General features: G+C 45.9%; 1 protein-coding gene across 1 annotated transcript; it reads left to right on the top strand.

The window, feature by feature from the left end:
- Positions 1 to 1659: 1659 nt before the first annotated feature.
- LOC120966735 (uncharacterized) lies at positions 1660 to 7232 on the top strand. Its single transcript, XM_040393243.3, has 5 exons — positions 1660 to 1768; positions 2534 to 2896; positions 3280 to 3370; positions 5410 to 5523; positions 5944 to 7232. The coding sequence occupies exons 1-5, from the start codon at positions 1660 to 1662 to the stop codon at positions 7076 to 7078; spliced, it is 1812 nt and encodes a 603-aa protein (XP_040249177.2). The 3' UTR covers positions 7079 to 7232.
- The last annotated feature ends 3825 nt before the right edge of the window (positions 7233 to 11057 follow it).

Below are 11057 nucleotides of genomic sequence, written 5' to 3'. Positions count from 1 at the left end.
TAGTGATATTTTATTAGGACAAAAATTTAGGACATAATTTGAGTTCTAGGTTCATAATTTGAGTTCTAGGGTTCATAATTTGGGCAAATTTGAAGTGGTCATGATATATGAAAATTCCTCAATTGCATTTGCTCATGTTTATCTACTGTTGTAGTTGCTCATGTACATGTTCTTAAGTGGTCATGTTATATGCAACATTGAAGTGGTTCGATTGTGCCCAAGTGGCCTTTTGTTGTTTTCCAGGGAATGAAGCTGGGTGGCCTATGTTTTGCCGGAGTGTTGATTCATTTCCGTTCCGGCAAATTTTAGGTGCTCGCTTTGTCCACTTTTTAGCAAAGGTCATGCCGAAATTTCCATGAATTTCGGCATGACTTGTGCTACAAACTAGGACATGTCGAGTGCCCGGGATCTGCCGCACCGGGAAGGAATCAACGTTTCTGCAAAACATAGGTCTTTTTATGTCATTATTCATTTTATTAGGTCTAGAATTAATTGACTAGATTTAATCATAGGAAACATGGCTAGCAACGATGAAGGACAGGGTTCTGGTGATTGCGATGACATCTACCTAGCGGCAGACGAATTTTTTAACCTTGTCGACGATCAACGGGTGTTGTTGCTGGGCCCACCTGTCACATCCGAGACCGACATCAAGACCGGCACCGAGACTGGCGTTGAGACCCAGACCGGCACCGGGACCGGCGAAGCCGGTATAGAACCAAAAGCGAAGAGATGTCAACGCCCAAACCAGCTCATCACTACTAGAGTGGTGGTCACGGAGGTGGACGGCGGCAATTTTGAGCCAAAAGAGCCTGCGGAAGAGCGATCGTGTTACAACAATCAAAGAGGATGCATCGTACGGACAACCGCCACCATTAATGATGAGAAACTAAAGAAGATAGAAAATATGAGGCCCTCCCTCCTAAAGAAGTTGCACCAGGTATTCTTGTTCCCGGGCCGGGATGAAAAGAAATATACCAATCCAGATAAAGACCCGGCAATGAAGAAGATAAACAAACGCGCCATGAGCAAGTTTAGTGACGCGTTGGCCGCCTGGAAAGTAAGGGTGAAACATCGGATCATCGAAAAAAAGGAACCCTACTCCGAGATTGTAAAGGATAATCCGACAATTACGGAAGAGCAGTTTGAAATATTCAAGGCGTCTTGCGAAGCCGAAGATGCCAAAGAAAAGTCCAAGTACATGAAGGGGCTCCGAGAGAGGAACATGGGGTGCCACCACACGTGGGGAAGAGGTCCATATGGGCCAAGGAGGACACAGAACGCGAAAGTCTAGGCATCCCAGGCCCCTTGGCGGAGTTCACCGTCTCGCAGGAGCGTGACGTCCTCAGGGCCCGGTACCGTTGGGACCCGGTGAAGAAGGTTTTCTCGACGGATGCAGTCACGACGGAGTTCATGAGACTGCTGGTAATTTTAGCTTCTGATCAATTCGACTGCACGTTTAGTCATATTTGTAAACGATCCTTGTTCCTTTTGTAGAGAGAGCAGCACAGGATTTCGGCCGAAAGCGACTCGCCATCTGAGGCGTTGGCGAGGCCCAAGTGGGACACCCCATTCAACTGGGCATTGAACATATTGAAACGACTCCCGGTGGACACTCGACCGTCGTATGGATGCGTGCACGGCGTTGGAGACGGCGCCATGTGGAAGAAGTACTACCGTGAGACCACAGAGGAGAGAAAAGAAAGACAGAGGTTAACTGAAGAAAACATCGACAAGAAGGTTGAGATTGTGGTTGAGAAGAAATCAGGTGAGACAATCAAAGCAGCGGTAGCTGCCGCAAAATAGGAGATGGCAGCTACGTGTGGTGTCTTGGTTCCGGTTATCGTCAATTGGAGCAGGCAAAATCCAAATAAAGATGTAGCGGAGTTTCCCCTTGCCGACTTCTTCAGGAGCAGCTCGACTAGCGTTGCACCAGCACCTGCTCCCGCACCTGCACCAGCACCTACTACCGCACCGGCTCCTGCACCGGCTCCCGCACCACCTCCTGCACCGGCTCACGCACCTGCTCATAGTAGCCCGTCCTCCGTCTCGGACGTGCTCGGCGGTGCTTCGTCTTTGGCTGAGCTCGACACCCTCACGGTACCTATCACACCAGCCCTCTTCAATAAATGTATAATCTCTAGTTTCCGTTGCCTTTCGGATGTCTCACGTCGCAGACATGTCTTTGTAGGCCGACGTAACCCCATGCACCATATTGTACACCATCAACGGCCAGAAGGTGGACGTGGGGAAGGCGACGATAATGAAGCCTAAGGAACAATTGTTCCACAGCCGGCTGATCCCCCCTGACGTCTTCAAGGTTTCTGTGGCCAGTGTCAAACCGGGCCACGAGAATTTGGCTCCTCCGGTATTAGGGGGGATGACGACGAGACCCCGCGGCGGCTTGGCAATTGCAAGGGGTGGGTCCTATTGTGGCCAAAGAGTCTGCTTCGTCTGGAGGCGGCCGGGAGCACACCCACGACCACGCAACCTCAGCAAGGTATGAACACCAACACCCCACCTACCCAATTAGCGTCGCCTGTCGTGCCGGGTGATAGCAGACGGAGTAAGGAAGAGGCTCCATTAGTCGCTGATGACATCGCCGCCGTCGAAGAAGCAATGCATGATATCGATGCCATAGATGAGGATGAGGATGACGATGACACTCTACAGTATCTCAATACTGGCGCCTATGACGATGGAGGATTGATGGCTCAGCAGTATGAGTACTCAGAGTTTGAGCGTCATGATTCGGTGCCTGAATTGCCGCCTCCGGAGGCTGAACGTATTATAGACGACCTTCCAGCACCAAAGAAGCATAGGAAGAGAGCGAGGAAAGGACACAATAAAGCTGCTGCTATGATCCATCCGCCTCCGCAGCCTCGGGTTCAAGACCGTATACCTATCCTCGGTGCGGCGAAATACCATATCCCCGGTGAACCAATCTACCTAAGGCATCGGTAGAGGCCATACACGGCGATCTAAGAAGACTTCATGACGATGTGCCGTGGAGAGAGAAAAGCCTAATCGCCTCGAAAAATCCAGGATGCCCACTCTACGTGGTTAACGTGCCGCGGCAAAGGTCGTACGTCGACACATTCCCCATGGAGAAGTTCTTTCTTCGGTTCGATTACATCTTCGACATGTTTCACTTGAAGAAGTTGGATTTTACGTTTGTCCGCCTTCTTGCCTTGTACATGAACTACATCATCGGGATTGAGCAGATATCTTATATATCTGTCGCTGACCTTTACTTCATGCATGAGGGCTTCTTGGCAGTCTGCGCAAAGCACCGTGAATACGCGAGGGACTACATCGTCGAATTCATGGTCGCCAATAAGGAGACGATTCTCGTGCCTTATCATCCCATGTAAGTCATCCGCGTGGATATCCTTCATTCGATTTCAATCATTCATTTGCACGGTGGAGGCTTATTTGAGGTGCACTTAGTTTGCGCAGCCAAGGGTGCGCCGTCCTCATCATCCTTTACCTCCGATACTCCAACGCTCTTTACTTGGACTCGTCGAAGAACATGAACAAAAAGGATTACACCCACATCAAGTCTGTTCTCGACAGTGCTATCTTTTTCTTCGGCGTACGGGGTGGAGAGATCAAGACCAAGAAGAAAAGGGACGGTAGGCCCGCCTTCGGCCATAAGACCGACTTCTGCTGCATCCAGCAACTGAGTGATACTCTTAGTGATGGATTCTATGTCCTACACCACATGCTGGAGTACAAACGGGATCGGCAAAACCTTCGCATGCCACCTACATCCGGCGATGCCCATATTCTGCAATGGGCAAAGAACGTAGGATATATCCCGGATCATCGACTTCGACCTGAGTTCTATCACATCCAGTGTGAACTTTCCCAAATCATCATGAAGGAGGTCCTCGAAAAAACAGGGATGTTCTACGAGGAAGGGCAAATGCCGCGGGAAGACGTCCGACCACGCGTAGCCGCTCAGCGTCTCGACCTGAAGCCTTTCACTAAGCTCGGGGACTATCTCCCTGACTTGGATGGATGGCACGACATGTTGGAGTGATTGTCGATATATGACAATGTGTCTGTTTAGTCCATACTTTCTATATGACGAAACTTTGAGTTATGCACGGCGAAACCTTATTTGTGATGTAATTAAACCGTCCTACTCAACTAGCGAAGATCACTCTAGTTAGGGCATTTCGGGTACGATGAACTTTGTTATTTATGCTTATGATATGTTGCTTCTATTTTTGCCAAGTCTGTCTCTTTCTGTTGCTCAACTATATATGTTGCATATCATTGACTTATGTGACGATGCAAGTGCATAGATCATCGATGGCGAAGAAGTGCTACGCCAGGAGTATACGACGAGTGGCCGGTGTGTCAGGCCCAGGTGTACCGGTTTCCAAGCGACAGCCAGTAGTTAGTTTAGGTTCACGCTAGTGTGCGAGAGAGGAATACAAACTCATGTACTGCATAGTTCCGCTCTCACTCATAGTGTTGGATGATGATTATGATGATGGCATGATTTAATGAGACTATTTGTATGTATATGCTATGATTACATTTGTATGTGTATGATATGCTAAAGATTATTGTATAAAGCCTGTTCAAATACAAAACAAATATGTAAAAAAACAAAAAGTAATAAAACTAACAGTAGCGAGGGGAATTAAGTTAGCAGCAGCGCGCTCTAGTTGAAAGCGCTGCAGCTATTAGCAGCAGCGCGCTGCACTAAAGCTCATTGCTGCTAGCCATGTGTAGCAGTAGCGTGGGACAATACGCGCTACTGATACATGTTAGCTGTAGCGCCGTATCAATAGCGTGCGGCACCGCGCTACTGATACACCTAAAACGCGCGCTAGCTAAAACGGCCCCAGTCACAGAATGGGGAGTGAAGTGCTGCTTTTGAACGGATCTTTTCACGTTCTGGGACTATGTTTTGTTTAGCATATCCAGATATGTGGGCTTTCGTTATCAGACAGGGCTGGCCTACTATTGCTCTGCTCAACTCTCCGCTCTACTGCGAGCGAGAAAGCGCAAGGAGCAGCGCCGCCGGCGAGGAACCCGGGCCGTTCCGTCCCCGGCAGCCACCTCCGCCCATTCGAGGTCAGGTCACTCCTTCCCCTTCTCCATCCCCTAGAAATTTCTTTTCTTTTGCTTCTTTCCTAGCCAGCTGAAAACCCTAGCTGGCTTGCTTTCCGCACCTATATCTTAACGGGCTACTTGCTGCTACAGCCGAGGCAGGGAGAGAGATGATGGAACCGGCGGCTGAGATTCCCAAAAGGCAAGATCTATTTTCTCCTCATTTTCCGCATTTTGTTTTGATGAACGTATGTTCTTTCTGTTTTGTGCGCTGGATGTGTGTGAAGAAATTACTGCCTCGATGAGTTTTGTTTGTAAATGCTGCCTTTGTCACTTCAGCGTTGATCCGGATCCCATTCCCGCCACCACAACGCTGGTATCCAAGGTGCTCAACCACGACAACCTTTCCCCGGCCGCCCCGTCCCCTGCAGCAGCAGCCACAGACGGTTCCAGGTCAGGCCGCCACTTATCCTTCCTGTCCTTCTCCACCTCCAAGTTGTTTCTTTTCTTCTCTTGCAGAAACTCCTAGATTGTATTTTCATTCGAACTAAACAGTTGGGCGAGAGAAGAGAGGGGCATAGAACGTAGATACACCATGGATCTTACTCAGATTCCCCAACGGTAAGAACTAGATCATCTGTCCATTGGCTGCTGCATTTTTTGGGCAAAAAGCGTAGGCTGTGTGTGCTGTTGTGTTGTGTCCAAAGGGAAAATATATGATGTATGCTCATTGTGTTGTGTTGGATAACCTGAAACACACATTGACTGAAGAAAACCAGCCCACTGTTTACATTTGATGTGTTCGCAACCACATTGACTGAGAAATCAGCCATCTAATTACTGCATTTTGTTTTATTGCTGCTGCGGTTTCAGGGCCGATCCCATTCCAAGCACGGCATCTGTGGATGCCAAGAAGCGGCCATGTTCCATGAAGCCGGCCGACCCCATATCCAAGGACGCCGACAATACTAGTTCTTCACTAGCACCCCTGGACGACGAGGATCTCCTCCAAGAGATCCTTCTCCGCCTCCCTCCTAAGCCATCTGTACTCCCCCGCGCCTCCCTTGTCTGCACACGCTGGCGCAGGATCCTCTCCGACACACAATTCCTCAGCCGCTACCGCAAACACCACAGGAAACCTCCCTTGTTGGGCTTCTTTGCAGGATCTACTAGTACACACCATGACTTTGTTCCTGTTCTGGATAAGAAGCCTGACTGCATCCCAACCGCGCGCTTCTCCGTGCCCAAGAGCAGCAAATCATATCACCACTGGGACTTCCTCGGCTGCCGCCACGGGCTCGCTATCCTACTCATCAATTGGCGACGGGAGGTCATTGTGTGGGATCCCCTCACCGGACAGCAGCACCGCATGTCTTCTCCTCCGGGACTTCATGAAACCGAAGGGGAGAAATTCTGGGTTTGGCACGCCGCCGTGCTGTGTGCTGATGATGAGGATGGACATGTGCACGGCGATTGCTTCTCTAGCCCGTTTAAATTGGTTTTGGTGTGCAGCGGACGCACGCAGGCTTCCGCTTGCCTCTATGAATCGTTGTCTGGTGTATGGAGAAATATTGTCTTGACGACGACCACAGAAGCGATTCTTCAATTCAGGCCAAGCATCCTCATCGGAAATGCACTTTTCTGGTTGTTAAGTGCAGGTGGGGTCCTTGCATTTGATATTGACAGGCCGAGTCTTGGTGAGATCGAGAAACCGGTGGACGCTCATCATACCGACTGCTTTTCCTTTCAGCTCTTACGGACAGATGATAGTGGCCTTGGCTTTGCAGTTCTTTCAAAACTGAGTATCCATATATGGGAGAAGAAATTGAACTCTGATGCTATCCAATGGGTGCCGCTGCAGAAAATCTTTCCACGGGGAATGCGTAGCGACCTCAAAGAGGTGGAGATGGTGGGTTATGAAGAGCAGGCCCGTACGGCAAGCATGTGCAGAGTGTGCGATTGCACAGGGCCTCTAAAAGTTTGGGGCCCCCAAAATTATCTTAAATAGCATTTAATAGTAATAATCAGAACAATAATCAAGGAATGGTATAGATTTCCGGTGCAACGATCCAGTTTCCAATGCCAACTACTAGTTCCAAACTCCAAGTCCAACAAATACACAAGCACAGGCATTTCTGACCCCCCTCATTTGGATTATAAAATTTTCCCATGCAGCATACTATGAGCTACTACTTTCTTCGTTTCTTTTTTGTCTACATATAAAATTTGGTCAAAGTCAAACTATGTAAAGTTTGGATAACTTTATAAATAAAATATCAACACTCACAATATAAAATCAATACTATTAGAAGCATCATGAAATTGGTTTTCATACCATGTATAGTTTGGTCAAATTAATTTTCATACCATGCACAGTTTAATTCACAATATGAAATTTATAAAAAAGTTAATTCCTAGATGTTGATATCTTTTGATATAAAATTGATCAAACTATGCATAGTTTGACTTCAAACAAATCTTATATGTGGAGTAAAAAGAAACGGAGGGAGTAATTTACTTCAAGAATAAAGAAACTCGATTAGCCTTGAAGCAATTTACTTCAAGAATAAAGAAACTCGATTAGCCTTGCAGCAATTTGCTTCAAGATAAAATAATCATCACTTGCTACTGTATGTAAGTACTACTTCTGTAATTAAGTCTCTATATATAGCTCAGCTCTTTCATTGCATGTATATATAATTATCCTCACTATATTATGCAGATTGAAGATCGTCGAATGCAAAAAAAGACAAATCTATGATATTGGGTTCATTAACACAAATCTCATAGATGACTGGACGGTTAAACATCATGCCAAAGAAGCCGAGGCCAACTTGCTAAAATCGTTGCTTCAAAATCAAAACAAATATAAAATACTCTTTCCTTACAACTTCAAGTGAGTGTTACTGTCTTGTCCATATTCGGTTTCCCTTATTACTCGAGGTTAATGTAATTGATAAGTTATGCATGCGTGCGCAGGTTCCACTTTATTCTTCTAGAGATTGAGCTTGAGGAGGGACTAGTAACCGTCTTAGACTCAAGGCGAAATGATCCCAAGGAGTATGCGGTCATGACTAAAATGCTCGAGAAGTAAGTTCAATCGATCATTATCGCACCATATCGGCAACTTTGTTCATATCCTCATATCAAGTAATAATTATTTTCTTTGTCTCGCAGGGTTTGGAAAGTGTTCACCGCAGAAGCTTCGGGACTGCCAAGGAAGCTGTGATTTACACATCCGAAAGTAAGTACTACTAGCTAGTTCCGCGCATCTTCCATTCATTCTAACTAGTTTCATCAATACCATTTATAATGCTTGATTATCGGTTTGATTGACCTCTGTTTCTCGTAAAGTCGTTGTGGCAGGAAGGCGGGACTAATTTGTGCGAATACTACATTTGCAAGTACATCTACAAAGCGACGACCTCTAAGCGGGGCTACATTCACAATTTTATTTTAATACCATCATTTGTGTTGAGTTTCATTCATATATATGTATTGACCCCCTTCTTCAAATTAGCTTTGGGAGCTGCAGGACGAACTACTACCATAGGATCGCATCAAAGCAATTCAAGAGGAATTGGCAGGATTCTTTCTTAACCATGTCATAGATAAAGACAGAGAATACCATGTGGAAGTTGACATCATATGATAGGGATTGTAAGAGATCTTATATTGTATATATGTAGCTAGTAGCGTCGGATAGATGTACGAAAACTTGTTGTTCGACCAATCTCTCGGAGAAAGAGAGGTCGATCACTTCTCTTTGTATATGTTCATGACGATCTTGTGTACTTAATGGTTTCCTTCATTTGCTTACTAGCTAGCGTGTCGAGTTCTCTCTATACGTATAGTATGTAGCGTCGACCAAGCACGGAGATAAGAGAGGACACTTCTCTCTATTAGCTAGCTAACACAATATATGAAACCCCTAAAATTAACCCTACAAAACCCCCAAAACCCCCAACCCTCCCCCCCCCTTTAAAAAAAACCAAAAACCCCAGCCCTTGAAGTGCTGGCGCGTGGACGCTTATTGGTCCCAGTTGGTGCTACCAACCGGGACAAAAGGCCCCCCTCCCTGGGCAATCCGCAGCGGCCACGTGGAGCCCCAACTGTCCCGGTTCGTATAAGAACCGGGACTAAAGGTATTGGGCTTTAATACCGACCCTTTAGTCCCGGGCCCCGAACCGGGACAAATGGGCCTTATGAACCGGGATAAATGGGCCTTTTTTACTAGTGTCATATGCTCCGCTCTCATCTATTAGTTTTTCTTCTCATCATATAGCCCTCGCATTATTACAGAGAATATTATGTTAATAGTAGTATGCTAAATAAGTAGTAACATATAGATTTCATAATTAGTATTTCTATTTTTTTTTGTTTTTTAGACAATCTATATATTTTTAGTGGGAATTATTATTTCTATTTAAAAGGCCCAATTTTATGTATCGCACCGGGCCGCCAGATTCTCAGGTACGGCCCTGATAAAGAGGACTCAAATATGATTGTTCTGTCTACATATATTGGCGATTTCATGCTCCAACATGAGTCGATGCGATTCGAAATATTTTCTAAAAGAAATTGCACTTGGAACAGGATACATCATCCCTATAGAAATTTCTATACTGCAGGTAATACCTCGTGTATAACAAGATTCATTCCACCTACTATTGGTTTGTGTTTGCTGTAATATTATTCATGTGATTAAGGGTCTAATAGATCTATTAAAATCATTTCAGTTTATTTCTTTATCAGTTTGGTGATTTTTTGCCATTGTGAATCTTTATATTGTTTCTGGTCTAAATTAAATCTAGCCCAAAAATATAACTATAGCTATTGTTTCCTGGCCATTTCTGGAGAATGTTTCTGTGCTGTTGATCCTTTCAGTATTTTGCTCTCTTACAACTGGAAAGTGGCAACAAGTGCACTAAAAGAACATAGAGAAACCATCTGATATGTGAAATAGTTAATTGATTCCGACATTTTGAAACTGAAAGATTATTCTGTTTTTCCATTTAGTGTATCTCCTTGCGAGATAATGTTTATCTTGATTGATCTTTCTACTAATCATCAATTCATCACAACATTCATTTTTCTTATTGAGAAATTGTACTAATTATTTAAATTCGAATAATACCAAGTAATGATCATTTTTTCACAGATGTTTGTCTTCAATTAATTGTGGAAATTAAATCTAGAGAATCAAACCAATGGAAATTAAACTCCAAAGAAAATCTAGAAAAAGCAGGGAGTGAAATCTTGGCTATGACAATAACTGGTGGTATATATTCTCTTCTGATTAATTCTTGATTTTTTTTTTTGAAAAGGAGGAGGACCCCCTGCCTCTGCATCCGGACGATGCATGCAACCACTTTATTAATTATTCACACAAGACGTTACAGAGTCATACAACGGTAAGACTAAAGCCACCGTCTAGGCAACATCAGTCGCTACTCCTATCCAGTTGATGTAGGGATGCTGATAGTCTGGGCCTAATTCCAAACAGACCTCGCATCCAAACCTAACATCTAAGACCTGAGGTCCCAACCAGGACGCCTGCCGGGTATGGGGCACCCACCAGTTCGGTGCACTCCTCAACCAGGACACCTGCCGGGTATGAGGCCGCCACAGCCACCTGCCACCAATCCATCTCCAGTGCTGTACTGCTACATCTACCTTGCCCGGTCTAGCTGCCGTCGACGCCACCACGACGCCACCATCCTTCGCTCGTCCATCATCACACACCCACTGGAGAGACCCCGCTGCTCCATGCCGATGAGACCCACCGTTGTCGACGTGTCAGATGCCACGCCGCTCCTCCGACGCGAAACACCACCTGTTGTCACTGGTCCCATCCCCACCGCCTGCAGTTCCTCAAACCGAGCACCCAAACGCCTCAGGCGGCGTCTCCAAGAAGGGTAGGACACACGTAGTGTTGCCGCCGCCCAATCTAAGGAGATTTAGGGTTTTCACCCGGGCATGGGATC

This window comes from Aegilops tauschii, chromosome 6 (assembly GCF_002575655.3).
Source record: "Aegilops tauschii subsp. strangulata cultivar AL8/78 chromosome 6, Aet v6.0, whole genome shotgun sequence".
NCBI lineage: Eukaryota > Viridiplantae > Streptophyta > Magnoliopsida > Poales > Poaceae > Aegilops > Aegilops tauschii.
This window is presented reverse-complemented; position numbering and strand designations above follow the sequence as displayed.

Bases quoted from the DNA above. Each gene is read 5' to 3' on its own strand.
- LOC120966735 (XM_040393243.3), top strand. From the start codon at position 1,660: ATGTGGAAGAAGTACTACCGTGAGACCACAGAGGAGAGAAAAGAAAGA. The intron at 2,897-3,279 runs GTATACCTATCC...GCTTCTTGGCAG, and splicing joins GCAGCCTCGGGTTCAAGACC to TCTGCGCAAAGCACCGTGAA. The intron at 5,524-5,943 runs GTCAGGCCGCCA...CTGCGGTTTCAG, and splicing joins GCAGCCACAGACGGTTCCAG to GGCCGATCCCATTCCAAGCA.